This window comes from Gavia stellata, chromosome 10 (genome assembly GCF_030936135.1).
Source record: "Gavia stellata isolate bGavSte3 chromosome 10, bGavSte3.hap2, whole genome shotgun sequence".
Classification (NCBI taxonomy): domain Eukaryota; kingdom Metazoa; phylum Chordata; class Aves; order Gaviiformes; family Gaviidae; genus Gavia; species Gavia stellata.
This window is the reverse complement of record NC_082603.1, coordinates 29,685,898-29,701,924: the sequence shown is the minus strand read 5'-3', so window position 1 is coordinate 29,701,924 and position 16,027 is coordinate 29,685,898. Positions and strand designations below refer to the sequence as shown.

Below are 16,027 nucleotides of genomic sequence, written 5' to 3'. Positions count from 1 at the left end.
TTTCATTACAGCATTGGTAGAATCCATCCAGTGCCTCTGTTTTTTAACAGATCGAACTCCCTCTAGTCTCACTGTCTGTAAAACAAAGCACTTTTAGTAAAACTAACAGCATTATTCTTCCTTTAGTTGCAAGTAGTAATACATAGATGTGCTCACTGCACTAGAAAAAACATGGTTCCTGGAATCTTCCTCTACAATCTTCAGAGGATAGGATGACCAGAGCCATTCTACTTTCCATTCCTGAGCCTATGGGAGGCTGCAATTATTAACTTGTGTTAAAAGGAATAAACATCATGATGAAGAGCAGTTTAAGGTAGCAGCACTGTGGTATAAGTAGGACTTATAACAGGAAATCAGAGAGTGTTCTAAAAGAAATGGCAGAAAAATTTCCCATATTCAAGAAAACAGATCAGAATCTCAGACTTTCACCCCTCTCCAAACATAATCAGTCACTATTGCCTTCACTGCACCTTCCATCCAGTGTTCCCAAAGCACTGTATGTGGGGGAGACTCACAATACTTTGCATGAAAGTAGTGTCACCCTTGTTTTTCAGAAAGATTGAAGGGATGACAGGAACAAATAAAGCAATTTTTAGAGTTAGGCATTTCACCAGTTGTCCAGAAAAATCTTAAGTTCTGGCATCTGCCATCTTTTGAGTGCGTGGTTTTGAAGCTTAGTGGTATTTGAATATTGTTTTTCAGAGTACAACTTCATAGGTTAAAATAAATAATAGTTCATTAAAATTCCACCAGGTAGTGATACAGACACCTGCTTGGAGCGGAAGAGCTGGAATCTTCAGATTCAGTGCAGACAACTTAAGTTTGCCCAACTGATCAGAATAACCAAAGCAAAAGCAGTCTGCAGTGGGTCACTGTCAGGAAGGGAGAAGAAATACTTTGCCAGTGGTTTCACCGATACCTGCTGACAGCAGAGAAAGCAAAGCTCTAGAAGGAAAGACTTTTCTGACCACACTTTGAACTTCTTTTTTTTCTTTCTTACCTTATATTCATTCTTTCATCCCCTTCCCGCTTTTTCCAGTCCTAATTTTCTGCTACTATGTTTCCCATGCTAGTCCCCATCTCCATGAACAATCAGGTCAGTTCATACTTTGAGTCCCTCCTATCTCTTTTCTCTGCCCTAAATCTCTAGCTGTTCCACCCCTGTGCATGCTTCCATCTCCCTCTTCATATCTCTCCCCAAGCACCCTGCCTCTGCTCACCAGCCCACCCACAGCCACTGTTCCACTACCTGGCCCTCTCAGGAGTTTCTCCATCCCCTCCAGCATTGTTGCCTCCCTGCTCTACTACTCTCAACCCCATTAGCCCCATCCTTCTTCCACATGCTCCCAGGCACACCCAGGTCCTTGTTCAATTGCAGTTTCTCCTTTATCTACTGGCTCCAAAACCTCTCCTTGCTTCATCTTCTCATCTAAATGTCCTTATGGAGCTCATCAGTCTTTCTCCACGGCTGAATTTCCCTGTATTTCCCATTAGCCTCTAGTCTAACACTGTCTTTGACCTCATTTTCCACTTTCCCACTGCTTGGGCCAACACATAGAACAAACAGAAAAGATAACCATAACTGGGCAGGATACTTCTGTCCAAGGAAGTATGTGGTGAAGGGATTAAAAAAGGTTCCCTATATCCAATAGGGATGAAGAGTTGAGAATTCTAATATTTACTTGCAGGTTTTTTTTAAACAAAAATTGGGCAATGGAATTATTTGTTTCTGAAGTGTTGTGAAAGTTGCATTTTATTGTTTGAATTGAGGAAACCTGCAGTTTGGTTTCAAAATATCAAAACTCGATTTGATTGTTTGACAGTTCAAAAAAATCTGTACAATAATATTTAAGCCAAGTTGTTAGTTGAAACCAAGTCTTTTCCGAGAGTTATTTCAGCTGTGATCAAAAAACAAACCCAAAAAGTAAAAAAAAATCCTTATCGGTTATAGAGGAAGGCACCCTGCTTTTGAAGCCTGCCTGGATTTCATATCTAAACTAGCTTACAGCATCTACAGGTATCTGCAGAAAAAAGCTGACTCTTAAAAAGCTGCAGAAAACCTCACTGCTACAAGGAAGTCTGGGAAATTTAAGAGCTAAGGAGCCCAATTTAAACATTTCCAAATTTAACCTTTCCTAGTGATGTAACTGAGTTAATGCTACCCTTTCATTTAATTTGAATCCCCAGCTCCAAAATAGGAAATTTCTTCATTACCTAAAGAAAAAAAATATCTTTTTTTTTTAAACATAGTTGGACCCATTTGGCTGATTTTTCCCATATACAAATATCTGAGGCAGATGGCTGGCAAAGAGAAAAGTAGCCTAACTGGTGAAAAGTTAAGGCCAGCTGCAGAAAGACCATTTAGTGGAAATTATTGATAAACCTAGAAAGCAAAGCTATCAATGCATACTCCAAACACCAAGCACAGTGTCTCTGAATTCAGAAAGCAGCTATCTGGTTTCAGAACCAATAGAGACAGATAATTCTGAGCTAAGGAGAAGAAAGTGTGAGACCTTGGTGCTTTTTCAAAATATTTGAAAGTTTCATATATTTGAGTAGCGCCCCATGAGGAATCTTCAATTAAGGAGAAAAATAGGGACAGGAAGGTCATCTGGTTATTTTTTGAGCTGAGTTTTTCCCTATTATGAAATGAAACCATGAACTTCTGCATACTATGATGTCGCTGCTTAGTAAGAACAAGGAATTAATCTCTTCTATTAAAGCACATTTTTCCCAGCTTTTATGAGTAATTTACAAGGCCACAATTCTCTTCACACTCCAACCCAAAGATTCCTGCTGTCTGACCCTGAATGCATTACAGAGGTCTTTCTGTGCTAAGTTTTAAAGGAAAACGTTAGTTACCATCATAAAATGTAATTTGCTATTCTCACTTTGCAGTGCTATAGGACACCTCACCCCAAAGGTCTTCCTGGAGTAACACTGGCAGAAATAGTGGGGCAACTCAGAAAATGTGTTTGCAAACTGTTTGGGTCATCAAGGTGGGAAGTCTCCATCCACCTTTTCACCTCTGATGGCAAAACCCATTCTAATGGGCTAGCACAGATGACCACTCCTCTCCCATCAGCTGCCTCTTTGAGGCAAGCGTGTGTGCACCTTACCTTCTCCCAGTGCTGAGCAGCAGATATGCCTCTAGATTCCTCCTTTTCTGCCCGTTTACCACTCCTCTCCTGACAATTACACAATCTTTACTCAGTCCTCCTCATCTTCCCTTGACAATCCAGCATTGTTCACTCAGCTTTAACAAAACACTTGTAATCTTGTGACTCTAGTTCCCTACATTTTGAAGGGAATAAACCTTTTGCACAAAGGGAAGTTTTCTGGTTAGAAGGAGAACAAAGCATATGACCAAATTCCCTTTCATCTTGGGAAAATCCATAATGTTTGCATTCTCAGGCCTTAGATTTCTTTGGAGCCTTTATTTACCAAGAAACTTTTATAGTTCTCCAGCCTTCAAATGGGAGAAACAGAAACACCTACAATGAGTTCAATGAAAAATTGTTTCTCTCAGAAAGTGCTCACTGAGCAACTTGTATGATTAAAAAGCAAGTTCACTATGCTAAGAAAAAGTATGCTTCAATGATTTCAATATTCATCTTGGTCTCAAAAAGCATGGCTCAATCCTCTGTACCACAGAATTCCTATGTCAAGCTTGTCTTAGTTGTGTTTTTAGAGGTAACATAGGCAAAAGGACAAAGGTCTCCTGGTTAGTGATGTCCTTTCAAAATTCCACTGCACATTAACGTCTAAACTGACACAGAAAACATTAGAAATATGGCACTTCCCTGCACTTCTGCCTCCTTGTGAGATGGGGTTAACAACATCTCCCTACTTCAGAAAGGTAGCTGTGAGGATAAATAGAGGAAAAACTGTGAAGCACTTTGCACTTCAGTAAGGCAGACCATTAACCCACAAGCCAAATCTGAGGTGAACCTCGCATTGTAAGAAAGCAATGTATAAAGAGCTGAGATTTTGCTTGTAAAAGGAGAGGATTTCATTGAAAGAGGTAAATAAAGTACATTGCTGCTTTTTATTGAGAAATACTAGATCTGATAAGAAAATAGACTGTGAACTCAAGATATGGGATCTTCTCATTTGCCTGTACACACTGTTTTGCATATAAGGGATCTACTCCACACTACGATACTACAAATAGAAATGAGTATAACGCCATTAACATTTAAGTAGTTAGTTACTCCTCATCTATACCAGTGACTGAGCTCATTTTTCCTGAAATTCACTTCTCTGATTAAAATGTAATTTTTGCTACGGCTAACAAATGCTTAGCTAACTCAGGAACCCCATACGCAACATCTGTGTTGATGCTATTGAAAACCGTTTGTTGAAGACTAAATAGAGGCAAATTCCAGCTGATCTGCCTTTTGCGGAATCAGAAACTTTAACAAAGGCTGCACATCCAGGTTAGTTAGATTAATGATCAATCTCAAAATTATTTCTGTAAAAATTCAACAATTCCACTCCTATATTTAGGAGATCTTGGATGAGCCCACAGAACAATGACCAACTTTGACTGTCACATGAGGGAAGAAAGGCATACAATAATCGATTGTACATTTAATGAAATACAAAACTCCAACTGAGTTGATATATTATGGGTGAAATTGAATATAATAGAAAAATACTGCTTTCATAAATGAGTGCTCTCTGAATGTTCCAGGGGTACAAATGTTGCACAACACCTAATGTGTGACACAGCCTTCATCTAAAGGCAAGATTATGCTAGTTCAGAAAAAGCAGGGCTGAACTGAGTTCACAGTTAAAACTCATAGTCCTCAGGCCTAAAGTTTTCTGAAGCTTCTAAAAACTGTTTTAATTTTTGTAATCCATTTTTATTGCCTATGTATGATTATGCTCATATCCCAGAAGAACTGAAAGAGGACGACAGAGGCTGCTTTTATTGTTCCCCAGGCCTGAAAGCAGCCAACCAGTCATCTCATAAGATACTCAAACCTTGCACGACTTCCATGCGAAAGAAACACAAGTATGATGAAGATAAGCACTCAGGCTTATCAATGAAATCCTTCAACATTTTCAAAGATCTCTCAACCTTGGCAAAGCAACTGGCTTTCAATTTCTGGCAACCCACCTCATCAACAGCTAAAGCTATCAGAATTTAGATGTGAAATAGTTGTCATTCAGAGCAGCCAAAGAAGCAGAATAATAAAAGTGAAAAACACAGGATGAGAGCAAAGTCAGAACAGTGTCTAAATACAAAGCAACGCAGTCTGAATAAAGCTCAAAACAACATAGGAGATGGTTAGGAAAAAGCAAAGATCTCTCAGCTTCCTGGAGTCTTAACACCTGGAATCATGAGAGACAGGAATGCTGCATCATCATCAGGGGAGCTTGGGATGCTGTTCACCTCATGATAGGAAGAGAGGAACAATCTCTAACGCCAAAGCTGGATGTGGTTTTGCAGCAGGGTTCGGTTCTGTAGAGAAAGATGGAATCACTTGGCAGCAGCAGAGCAGTAACACCTGCCTCCTTTCCAGTTCCCCATATGCCAAACATGTCTAGCACAAAAATACAAAGCATGAGAAAAACAGCACTGCTGTCCTGGCAATGGATGATGCCATAGCAGGAAAACCTGAGGGAAGAAGTCAAACAGCAACTTGTTCAGAAGCATAATGCCCATTTATAATTAGAACACAACCATCTTGTAAAAGATCACCAGGCATTTTGTTTATCCCACCCAAGGGTTTATTTAGGCCGTTCTACGTAGCAGGTCTTATTTCCACTCTCTCACTCCACAACAGGTGTCAAGTTTTCAATTTGCAGATTAGTAGCAGTTTGCTGAATGTGTGACTTTCATTTTGGCAGCTTGCTCAGCTTACGTAGCTCCAAAGGAAGGCTTTGCACTTCCTGACAGCCCTATAAACCACTTTTAGACCAAAGCCCACATTCTCTGGAGAGCAAAACAAGACACAGGAAGTTTGGTATGAAGTGGGCTGTTAACTAGACACTCCGGAGGGGGCTTACTGCTGTATAAGAGACCAATGAGTTACTACAATTATAGCCATTTATTGCCATGCAGGTATGGAAGCATTTTAAAACTAGTAAAAAAAGAATTTGAGGTGAGGACTTTTTTTCCAAGAATTATTCCCCTTTTTCAACTTGTTCAACTTCCAAATCCTAGATAAGTACAACGTTCTCTTTACTTCCTACAACTTTACTGGTTGAACTACTGAAGCCACATTTAAACATTTAGGAAGTCCAAGACAAAGGGCAAAACTTATCACACTCCATGCTGCCATCAAAACTCGCAGTCAGATTTCACAAACATAGTGAAATGTAGCCGCAGCAACAGATTTTCCCATGCCAGTGGGCTAGCACTGGCTACACGCCCTGTTCCTGCAGGCGTCCACCAATGCGGTTTGGGCACAAAGGTATGGACTACTGGGACCAAAGCAAAGAGTCTTAGATTTCAAAGACTAGATCCTATGTCAGGAAGAAAAAAAATGATCTCTCCCTAACACAAGAAAATACACTTAAAATCTCTTTTGAGACTCTTATTCCTAGAACGAAATCACAATTATGTTTAGTACTCTTGACAGGAGATCCAGAGCAACTAACTCATTAAGCTTCTTCCTGATAAAGGTACTTACTTGTTGCACCCTTACTCAGCATTGTGAAGTTTTACACTCTTCCTACTACTAAATAAATATACTGAGCTTATGCTGAATTTTTTCATTTGAGTTTGGTACAGATTTCATTCAGAAGATAAAACAGCAGGATACTGCTACACCTTGAGATGTTTCCCCATCAGAAAGAAAATACGTGCTGCTGGATTCCTCCATATCCATTTAAAAACAGAATAAGGCTTTTCCTCTGCAGGAGATAATGTATGTCAACAACAACTGGTCTTACCTGCCATCTGTAAGCTTAAACCAGTATCCAGTTTGTTGCGTGGCTTCGTGCTGATAAACAAATAACAGAGAACACACACAGTGATGATAAAAGCAAAGAGGACCACTGCTGCTATCGACAGGCCCACGAGTGCTCCAACACTAAGAGGAGAGAAAAACAAACAAGTTAAGTGTACAAACAGCCTGGGATACCCATTAAAACAATGGTCAGAATGATGTCTGGGGGTTATTTGTACTCAGGCAGGGGAGTGACTCTATTTTTACTGCACACAGAGGTTTAGAGCTCAAAACCCAGATGACAAACTGGCATTATTTCATTGCCCTCAGAAGGGTCAGTGTCATTACACTGCAGCTGAACATGTGGTCCTTAATGACATTTCATGTTACCTATGCATACTACTCCCAAGTCTGATTTATACTGTGTTTATGAAAAATCAGAAATAACTTCATGCAGTAACTGGCATCAGTGAGATCAAAAACTTCTGCAGTGCATATTCCCAGATAAGCATATTATCACAAATATCACACACACACAAAGAGGGATTCCAGAGCTTCAGGCAGCACATGCAAACTCATTTTTCTCAATCATGACTATTAAAACTATTTTCAGCCTGAAATGTCATTTTTATTGCAAGAAGAGCCTGTCAGAGCACTTTAAGCAAAGCAGATGTTTGTCACAGACTTCTCACCAAGGATGACATGCCCGTAAAAAAAGGGACAAAAACGTGCAAACTATATTACTCAATTGTGTTAGTAACTCTGCAGAGCAGGGTGGAGTACTGTGATCGCTGTTGTGCCTTTGTGTTAATGCAATAAATCTTGAATCAAGATTGGAGAAGTTCCTTATGATCTTTGTCAGGGTAAAACAAAGACTAAACATTAATTAATTTACACACAACATCAAAACCATCAAAAGAACAGGAACAGAATATTCAGGAGGCCATGCATACAGTAGTATATGCAGATTTTATCAAGATACTACCGCTGCAGGATAGAAACTACTTTATACTTAGACATTCGTGAGACAGTATATGTATCTCTAGAAATCTCTTAGTAGTTTCCTTATTTCCAACCCATCTTTTCAAGTCTTTTCCTAATATAAAATTCTCATGATGAAATAAAGGACCAACTGCAATACAGTCTAGCTGACATTTACTATAGTCTCCTGGGCCATTTGATGCCTTCAGTGTTCTAGTCCTCCATTCTACAGTCCAAGCCAAAGCCACTGGCTTCTGGTGAAATTAAACAGCAGCCTTTTGGTCACAGATGAATACAGTCTGACAATTGAGAATCCTTATATTACTACTCTGGTATATTTACAACATTGACAGATGTAAAAAGGGCAGAAAAGAGATGAATGTCTTAAATTCTATTAACTCCATCCTCTAGTGATAAAAATGCCTTTATATATCACTGCTATCAGTGAGAACTCACTTCTACGGTGGCCTTACAGGGAGCGAGAATTGTGCTTCAGGATGTTCTTATGAATTTTACATTCAAGCTACTGCAAAGCTTCTCTACAAGCTCTCACAACACCAGTAGACAGATATGTCCACAGGAGAAACAAGTCTTAAGATCAGCAGGATGAGACCAGCAGATATTGGTATGATTTTAAGATGCAGTTCTCATTAATTATCAGTAAAATCCATTAATGAAGTTTGTGCAATGTTTAGCTCCATGCATAACTAAAATAATTTGTTGTCAGCAAAATTATTAGTTCTGGAAAGAATAGCTTTAACCTTATGAAGATTTTTTTCATGGTATTTATCATCTGCATGAACTAGAGTGTCCTTATATGTTTGTACATATATGCACATATTAAGAAAATTTTTCCTTATTTTTGGCTCAAACAAAACTTACAGGCAAGCAATATTCTGCTTAATATGGAATCTGAATACATCCATACAGTCAGAGATAACACCTGGGTTCTGGCCTCATTTTTGCCTTTTCACTTGGAACACCTGACCCAAATGGACAAACCAGAAGAAATACACTACATTACAGGAGGCTGAGGTGAGCAACCATTGAACCAAGAATAAGCTCCACAGCTGAATCTATTTGAGGAAGTCATACAAACCCAAAGCTCTTCAGAAACAGGTATTTGTGGGTTTTTGTCATGTCAGTATTAGTACTATTCTAAGATTCCTTTTAAATAACAGTCTACAGTGCAGGACAAAACAGGTTGCTCACCATTATCCAAGCGTTAAGCAGAGTCAGCTGTCCTAAAGTTGAATATATCAAGTACATACTAGTGATTATAATTTTTTCTATTTGGGAATCTATTTCTTCTCAGTTGCAGCTCTCCTCCATGCAGTTGCAGACAATGATATTAACAATACAGTTGTGCATTGTACAGCACAATGCATCTTCAGTATCACTGCACAGCTTGTGTAAGATGCTTTCTGAGTTACAAATGGCAGAGATAAGAAAAGCAGTTCCTGGGGAACTCTCCAGTATTTCCTACTACAAGTCAAAGACTTACAGAATCATTAAGCTTGGAAAAGACCTGCAAGATCATCAAGTCCAACCATCAACCCAACACCACCATGCCCCACTAAACCATGTCCCACAATGCCATGTCCACACATTCCTTGAACACCTCCACTGATGGTGACTCCACAACCTCCCTGGGCAGCTTATTCCAGTGTTTCACCACTCTCTCAGAAAAGAAATTTTTCCTAATATCCAGTCTGAACCTCCCCTGGTGCAACTTGAGGCCATTTCCTCTTGTCCTGTCGCTAGTCACTTGGGAGAAGAGACCAACACCCACCTCTCTGCAACCCCCTTGCAGGTAGTTGTAGAGAGCAGTAAGGTCTCCCCTCAGCCTCCTCTTCTCCAGACTGAACAACCCCAGTTCCCTCAGCCGCTCATCAGACTTGGGCTCCAGACCCCTCACCAGCTTTGTATGACGCTAAAAGTGTTTGTTATACTCCATCAGCAATGTGAAAAGACCTCACCCAAAACATGGAGATCAGCATCACAAAACCAATAGACACCCTGATTCCACTTCCTAAATCAATCAGAAATTAAGATTTCATTTGTACTTATTCTTTTTAATCATAATGTTTCAATACCAGATTTATCTCAACATGCTGAAGCCATCATCCCTCTTAGAATGTATGATTAATTTCTTTAAAGTTAATTTTGGGTTAAAGTTCAGGGGTGGAGGTTATTTCTTAAATTATTGAATTCGGAGGAGTTTAGTATGCCTTCCACAGCTCTGAAGACTGAAGTTTAACCAGAACACATTATTTTCTTTCTTTTTTTAATAGTTAAAACTGTTATCAGAAACAAAATACCAAAATAACGATGATGATTGATCATTTTATGATCACCCTCCTCTGAAAATAAAGACAGCCCTTCAGCATGTCCCCTAGATTCTACAGCAATTACTGTGGTGCTGCATACCCATCTAGGAAAACCCTTGCTAAAAACATTTTGCCATCTTCCCATCTTTACCTTAAACACTAGGAGGTGTTCAAGGAACGTGTGGACATGGCATTGCGGGACATGGTTTAGTGGGCATGGTAGTGTTGGGTTGATGGTTGGACTTGATGATCTTACAGGTCTTTTCCAACCTTAGTGATTCTGTGTTTAAAGTCCACCCAGCAGTGCACATGAGAACAGTCTACAGGCCTCAGGGTGTGTATTTAAGATCAGCCTTCTGACAGCAGAGACATTAAACAAGCTAACTACAAAGTCACTCGACCACAGCTGTGTCCTCATTAGCATGCAAAAACCTCTGCATTAACAACCCACCCACTCTCAAAACAATGATCTAGCATAAAAATGGCAATGAAGGCCTAGGGATAACCCTGGCAGCATTTACACAATTCTTCGAACATGAGCAATGCTAAATTTGGTAGAAGATCCACAGACTAAACAGAACTCTCCCAAGTTACTTTCTACATACAATAAAGACAGAGCCATACCACATATTTCCTTGGTGCTCCTACTACTATTACACTGAGTGCCACATACACACTTGCAGCACTGCCACATCTCTGCACAGCCAAAGGCTTTACTGAGCAGAGAGGCTCCACTCTGTCAGACTCCCCAGGGCTCCCCAAGCTGCCGTCCAGAGAGCTGCTTAGTGGGTCATTGACATTTCCGTCAGTGGATGCTTAGCATCACACACCTACAGTTATTTTTAGTCCATAAAATTAGTCCATCCACACCAACAACAGCTAGGAAAAATTTAAATATTGGCTAAGCAGATGCAGTTATGTCCACTGAGAGATTAAAAGGAAGTTCATGAGTCATCTGGATCCGAGTGAATCAAATGTTCCTAATGCCATCATTGCAGTGATGTGTTGTACATCGTATTTGCAAAGTAAACAGATAAGTATTCCCAGGAGGTTAGAAGAATGGGCACAAAGGAACAAAAGACTTACTATTTTGGAAAGCCAAAACAGACTCCTGGAGATCTGTACAGCTAAGCAAAGCTTGTCTACAGCATTAGGTCACCACGGTTCTGTGAGTATTAATTAATAAAGCATTTTGAATAAAATCTATACTTGGCCTGCCAGAGTTTTAATCAAATACATAATATTACATTAAACTTATAAAGCTATGGTTTTGGAATGGATACTGTAATTCTATTTGATAGTGAAAGAAACCATTAAATTTGCAAAATAAAACTTTATTGAATAATGACAAAAATAATTCTAAAATATTTTAAAACAATGAGAAACAAAAAAGGTGCTGACTGAACCTAACTGCATCACAGTTCGGTACAAATAGTCCATGCTCAGCATTGCTCCCCTTCCACTCAGCTCTGGAGGTAAGTAGATGTCACAATGACTGCATGTACATACACAGCACATGGCTCTGAAGGATGAGCTGTTCAGTGTTTTTGCTCACTAGTGTTTTATAGCATGTGTTCTGCGGTTTCAAAAGCTGCATAACCTTTGGTGACTTTGTACACCCCTGCCTTTTCCTAATGTTCCCTTCCCTGTTCCATGGGCTCCTGACTGCTATAAGAGATAGAAAAAACACATCCTTCACTCTTCTTTGCTGAGGTCAGCTTTTCAAGAAATACGGAACAGAACCTAGGCTGTTCTAACAAAAAAGATAGTATACTATTTCATTTTAAGTACCAGCAAAAAAGAATGGATAAGTGAAAAATTAATATTATTACAGATAATAAATTCAGGGGAAAATATTAAATGTGTCAGAGTTGCTCAAAGGTCAATATTTATGATTGTCCAGCAGCTCCTAGTACAGCAGGTGTTAGGATGCACTTGTCAAAGAACACAGTTTTTGCAGGAGTGGGAGAGGAAAAGATGGTTCCATTTTGCCAAGGGATAGTGTAGTATATAGCTCTAAACATTGTACAGGAAATAGTGATTTGGCAAAAAAAGAATAGCATAGGCCTGCAAGCTACTATTGCTTCAGGTTGCCTAGGCTGCTAGTTTCTCCATGAACTGCTTCCATCAGAGCTGACTGCCAAGTGGTCTGGCAACGTGTCTCCCACAGCAGGAAAAACACAATAGAAATATGCAATAGCTTCCTGAAATTCTACCTAGCATGTCACCAAACAGAAGTAATCCCTGAGATACCACCAACTGCTTGGTGGTGCATTCAGTCACTGCTTTCAAATTAATGGGGGGAGTCAAGCAAACAAAGATTTAGGATGAGAAACTTAAAGCTCTGGAGTAAAGCAAAACCTGCAACAACTCCCCCACCAGAGTTTCCAACTCCTTCCACTTCCTCAGTACCTTCAATCTCCAGATTTACCTTGGCTGGTTTGGCTAACTCTTGAATAGTTTTAAGTCTAAGGGTTTCAAGTCTTAAAAGTGTGTCCTCAAAAACTGTAAGAAGCATTTGAAGTATTATTTTAACATATGGTTGTTACATACTGATACAAGTAACAGTCTGAGATTAAGGCATGCAATGCAGTGATCACCAAAACATTGAGACCAGAAAATGTTATTTTTACGTTTTCCTTAAAATTCTAATGGACCTATCACGTGCAAATGTATACAGTTTTCAAAGTGCTGTAATACTGTAGGGTTTAGCAATGTGTTAGTAACTAAAAAATAATGATTTGATTTGTTACTGAAAAACACTTCTGAAAACAGAAATTTCAATTCTAACCACTCAGTAACTTTGCTTAGAGATAAATTGCATTTATTCACCTCTTCTCTATGACGGATATGGACAGTCATGGCAGAAGTTAAGCACAACCAAAACCTAACCAACTGCAATTTCCTTGAATCCTTTCAGCAGCTTAGGGCCAGAGAAAGAAAAAAGAGCAAATCCTGAAGTTTTGGCGCAAATTCCTGACCTAGGTGGAAGCTAAGCAGTCATGCTTCTCAGACCCTAGAAGATCTTTGTAAAGGAACATCCTTCAGAGAGGTACTTCATTAAAGCCTCTCATGGGATTCAGTTCTTTGAGGTACTTTCTGAAAAGATCAAGCTTTAACAGTCTTCACTACACCACCTCATCCAGATGCAAAAGCAAAAACTTTATCTTAATCTTTCAGTAGTTCTGCCATCTTGAGAAGGCTTCCTGTGACCAAAACAGTCAAAGACCATGCAAAAAAGTCATAACATTAAAACAGTATGGGTATTTGATAAGAAAAGTGTAAAAAGGACACTTGGGGATGTCTTCTCACATCAGAAAAGCTGAGTAATTCTGTGTCAGTCACAGGGTTGCATCTGACCCTGACTATTATCCCTAAGCCACAATGCCCAGGCCTGCCCTGCTCACCTTACCAGGATACAGGTACTTGGATGGTGAAGCCACCAGTCCACCTACCTTGTTACCACCGCTGCCCTCAGGAAGCTGCTGGCACTTGCTGCTTCCAGACATAAAACCTTTCATTAAAGAGTCAGCAGTACTATAAGGGGAAAATACTGCCTTGTTAACCTGCTGGAGTCTATGAAGTGTCAATAAGCAGATGGATAAAGGAACCCAGTGACAGATTTTTCAAAAAGCCTTGAGAAAGCCCTGCACTGAAGGCTGGACTAAAAAGACTGAACTGATACAGGATTAGGGAAAAGGTTTGTTACAGATTTAAGGCTGCTTAAAAGAATAAAGAGCAAAACACAGGGCTAAGTGATCCCTTTTCAATATAAAGAAAAGCCACAGAAATCAGTGCTGAGCCTGATGTTATTCAGTGTTTTCATCTATGACCTGGAGAAGAATGAAATCTGAGTTTCTGATGATGCTAAGCCCCTACAAGCAATCAAATGTTATGAGAGCAAGAAATGCTAGAAGACTTGCAGAAAAGTGAGTGAGCAGGCAGAATTGATTTAGAGGAGCTTCGGTGTATATAATGTATAAATAAACAAAACGAAGCCTACATGACAATGAACTCAGAACTGGCAGTTCTGAACTCAAGAAAAGTTTGAATCATCAGTGACAGCTCACTGAAATCAGTCAATGTGCAGCAGCAGCCAAAGACATCAACAGGAAGGATTTTGAGAGCAAGACTGAAGGTAGCATTTTGCCATTGTGTAAAACCCTGCCATACCCACATCTTGAAGATGCAGCTCCAGATTATGCACCTCTAAGAGCAGCGCTGTGGAGTGAAAAATGGTATAGATGAGAGGCTACTAAAACGATCAGTGGGACAGAGAACCTGCCTCATTGATAATCCAAAAGGACTGTTCAGTTTGGAGAGCTGAAAGCTGAGAACTGATGCACCAACATGCTTCCAAAATTTTGGATATTGTGCATAAACTGAATGTGCAATTGTTGTTCACCAAATACCACAATACTGATACTAGAGGGCACTCCAGAAAACTAGTAGGAAACAGTATAAAACAGATAGAAGGATGTATCTTCAAACAGCAGGTAGTGACTGCTGCCACCGGGGCTACAGAAGCAAGTCCAGAAAGGGATTAGACGCAATCAGGGATAACAGGTCCATACAAAGATAGCGAAAGCACCGTGCAGAGGTGTACTAACGCCCTGACACAGCCAGGGTGGATGCCGAAAAGCCTGAGGGCAATCGGGCACAGAAAGCAGCCAGGCTGGCTGCGTGCAGCTCTCGCTGCCGCTGCTGGAGACCCAGTCGGAGCCAGATGGACCCCCGCGCTGACCCAGGAGAGCACAGGTCTGACTACCTGCCATCTTCCCAGTGGTAAGTTATGTAGTGCTCGATCTCACTACACACACAGAAAAGTAGCGAAGTCATTGGGAACTTTATGCACACAGCATCTTAAACGCTCAGGCCCCAAGACAGCCATTCCCCTCACACCGAAAGGGCAGAGGGACCCTCTGGACGCGCTGTACACAGCCGCTGAGTGTTTCCCAGCGCTTCCTTACAATGACCACGAGTTGTGTCTTTCAGAAACCACCCTGGCAGAAGCAGAAGTCTCTCTGGGCAGCAGCTGCAGCTCTACCGCTACTCTCAGCAGGACAAAGACAGCCTGCAAGCACCCGGCTACAGGTACCTCAGAAACACAAACCCGCAGGCAAGCCTCGGGCGAACACGGGTCTCCCTCACCCCAGGGCCGCCGAGCCTCGCCCGCCCGGAGCCTCCCCACCGCCCGCCATGCGGAACCGGGCGGCACCGCCGCGCCGGGGCAGGGCGGGTGCCGCCGCTCCCCTACCTGAGCCACCACATGTAGCTGTGCTCGTAGGGGAAGAAGCTGTGGGGGTCATCGCAGCAGTACTTGACGTCCTGGAAGCCGCAGCAGTACACGGCGCGGGCGTCGCCGCCCGTCCGCGGGCAGCTGAAGGCGCTCACCAGCACCTTGTCAGCATTGAGGTAGCTGCTGCACTCGGCGCTCATGGTGCGGCCGGCGCCTCGGCTCCGGGGGCACCCGGGCGGCAGGTGGGGCGGTGAGCGGGCGGAGCTCGGGCGGGCAGGGGGCTGCACTGGCTGCGGGCGGGAACCACCGTGCTCCCCCCCCCCCCCCCAGGGGTCGCGCAAGGCGGGGAACGGCTGGAGCTGCCCGCGCCCTGAGGTGAGGGAGAGCGCCGAGCGTCTCCCGCTCGCCGGGAAAGGGGGGAGAGGGCCGTGTGGGGCTGACCGCCCCCAGAGTTACTCACCTCAAAGGCGGTGCCTCAGCGTCTCTCACTGGGGCTTGGTTTTCTCTCAGCACTTGGTCCCACGTCGAGGAGAAACTTAGGGGTGCCACCCTCACCCATAAGCCTCAATGGGGTC

At 41.7% G+C, this 16,027-nt stretch overlaps 1 protein-coding gene across 1 annotated transcript; it reads right to left on the bottom strand.

The window, feature by feature from the left end:
- Window positions 1-5,864: 5,864 nt before the first annotated feature.
- Window positions 5,865-15,652, bottom strand: SHISAL2A (shisa like 2A). Its single transcript, XM_059822204.1, has 3 exons — window positions 15,471-15,652; window positions 6,907-7,046; window positions 5,865-5,944 (listed from the first exon to the last, which is right to left on the bottom strand). Exons 1-3 carry the CDS (start codon window positions 15,650-15,652, stop codon window positions 5,865-5,867), a joined length of 402 nt encoding a protein of 133 aa, XP_059678187.1.
- Window positions 15,653-16,027: the final 375 nt, after the last annotated feature.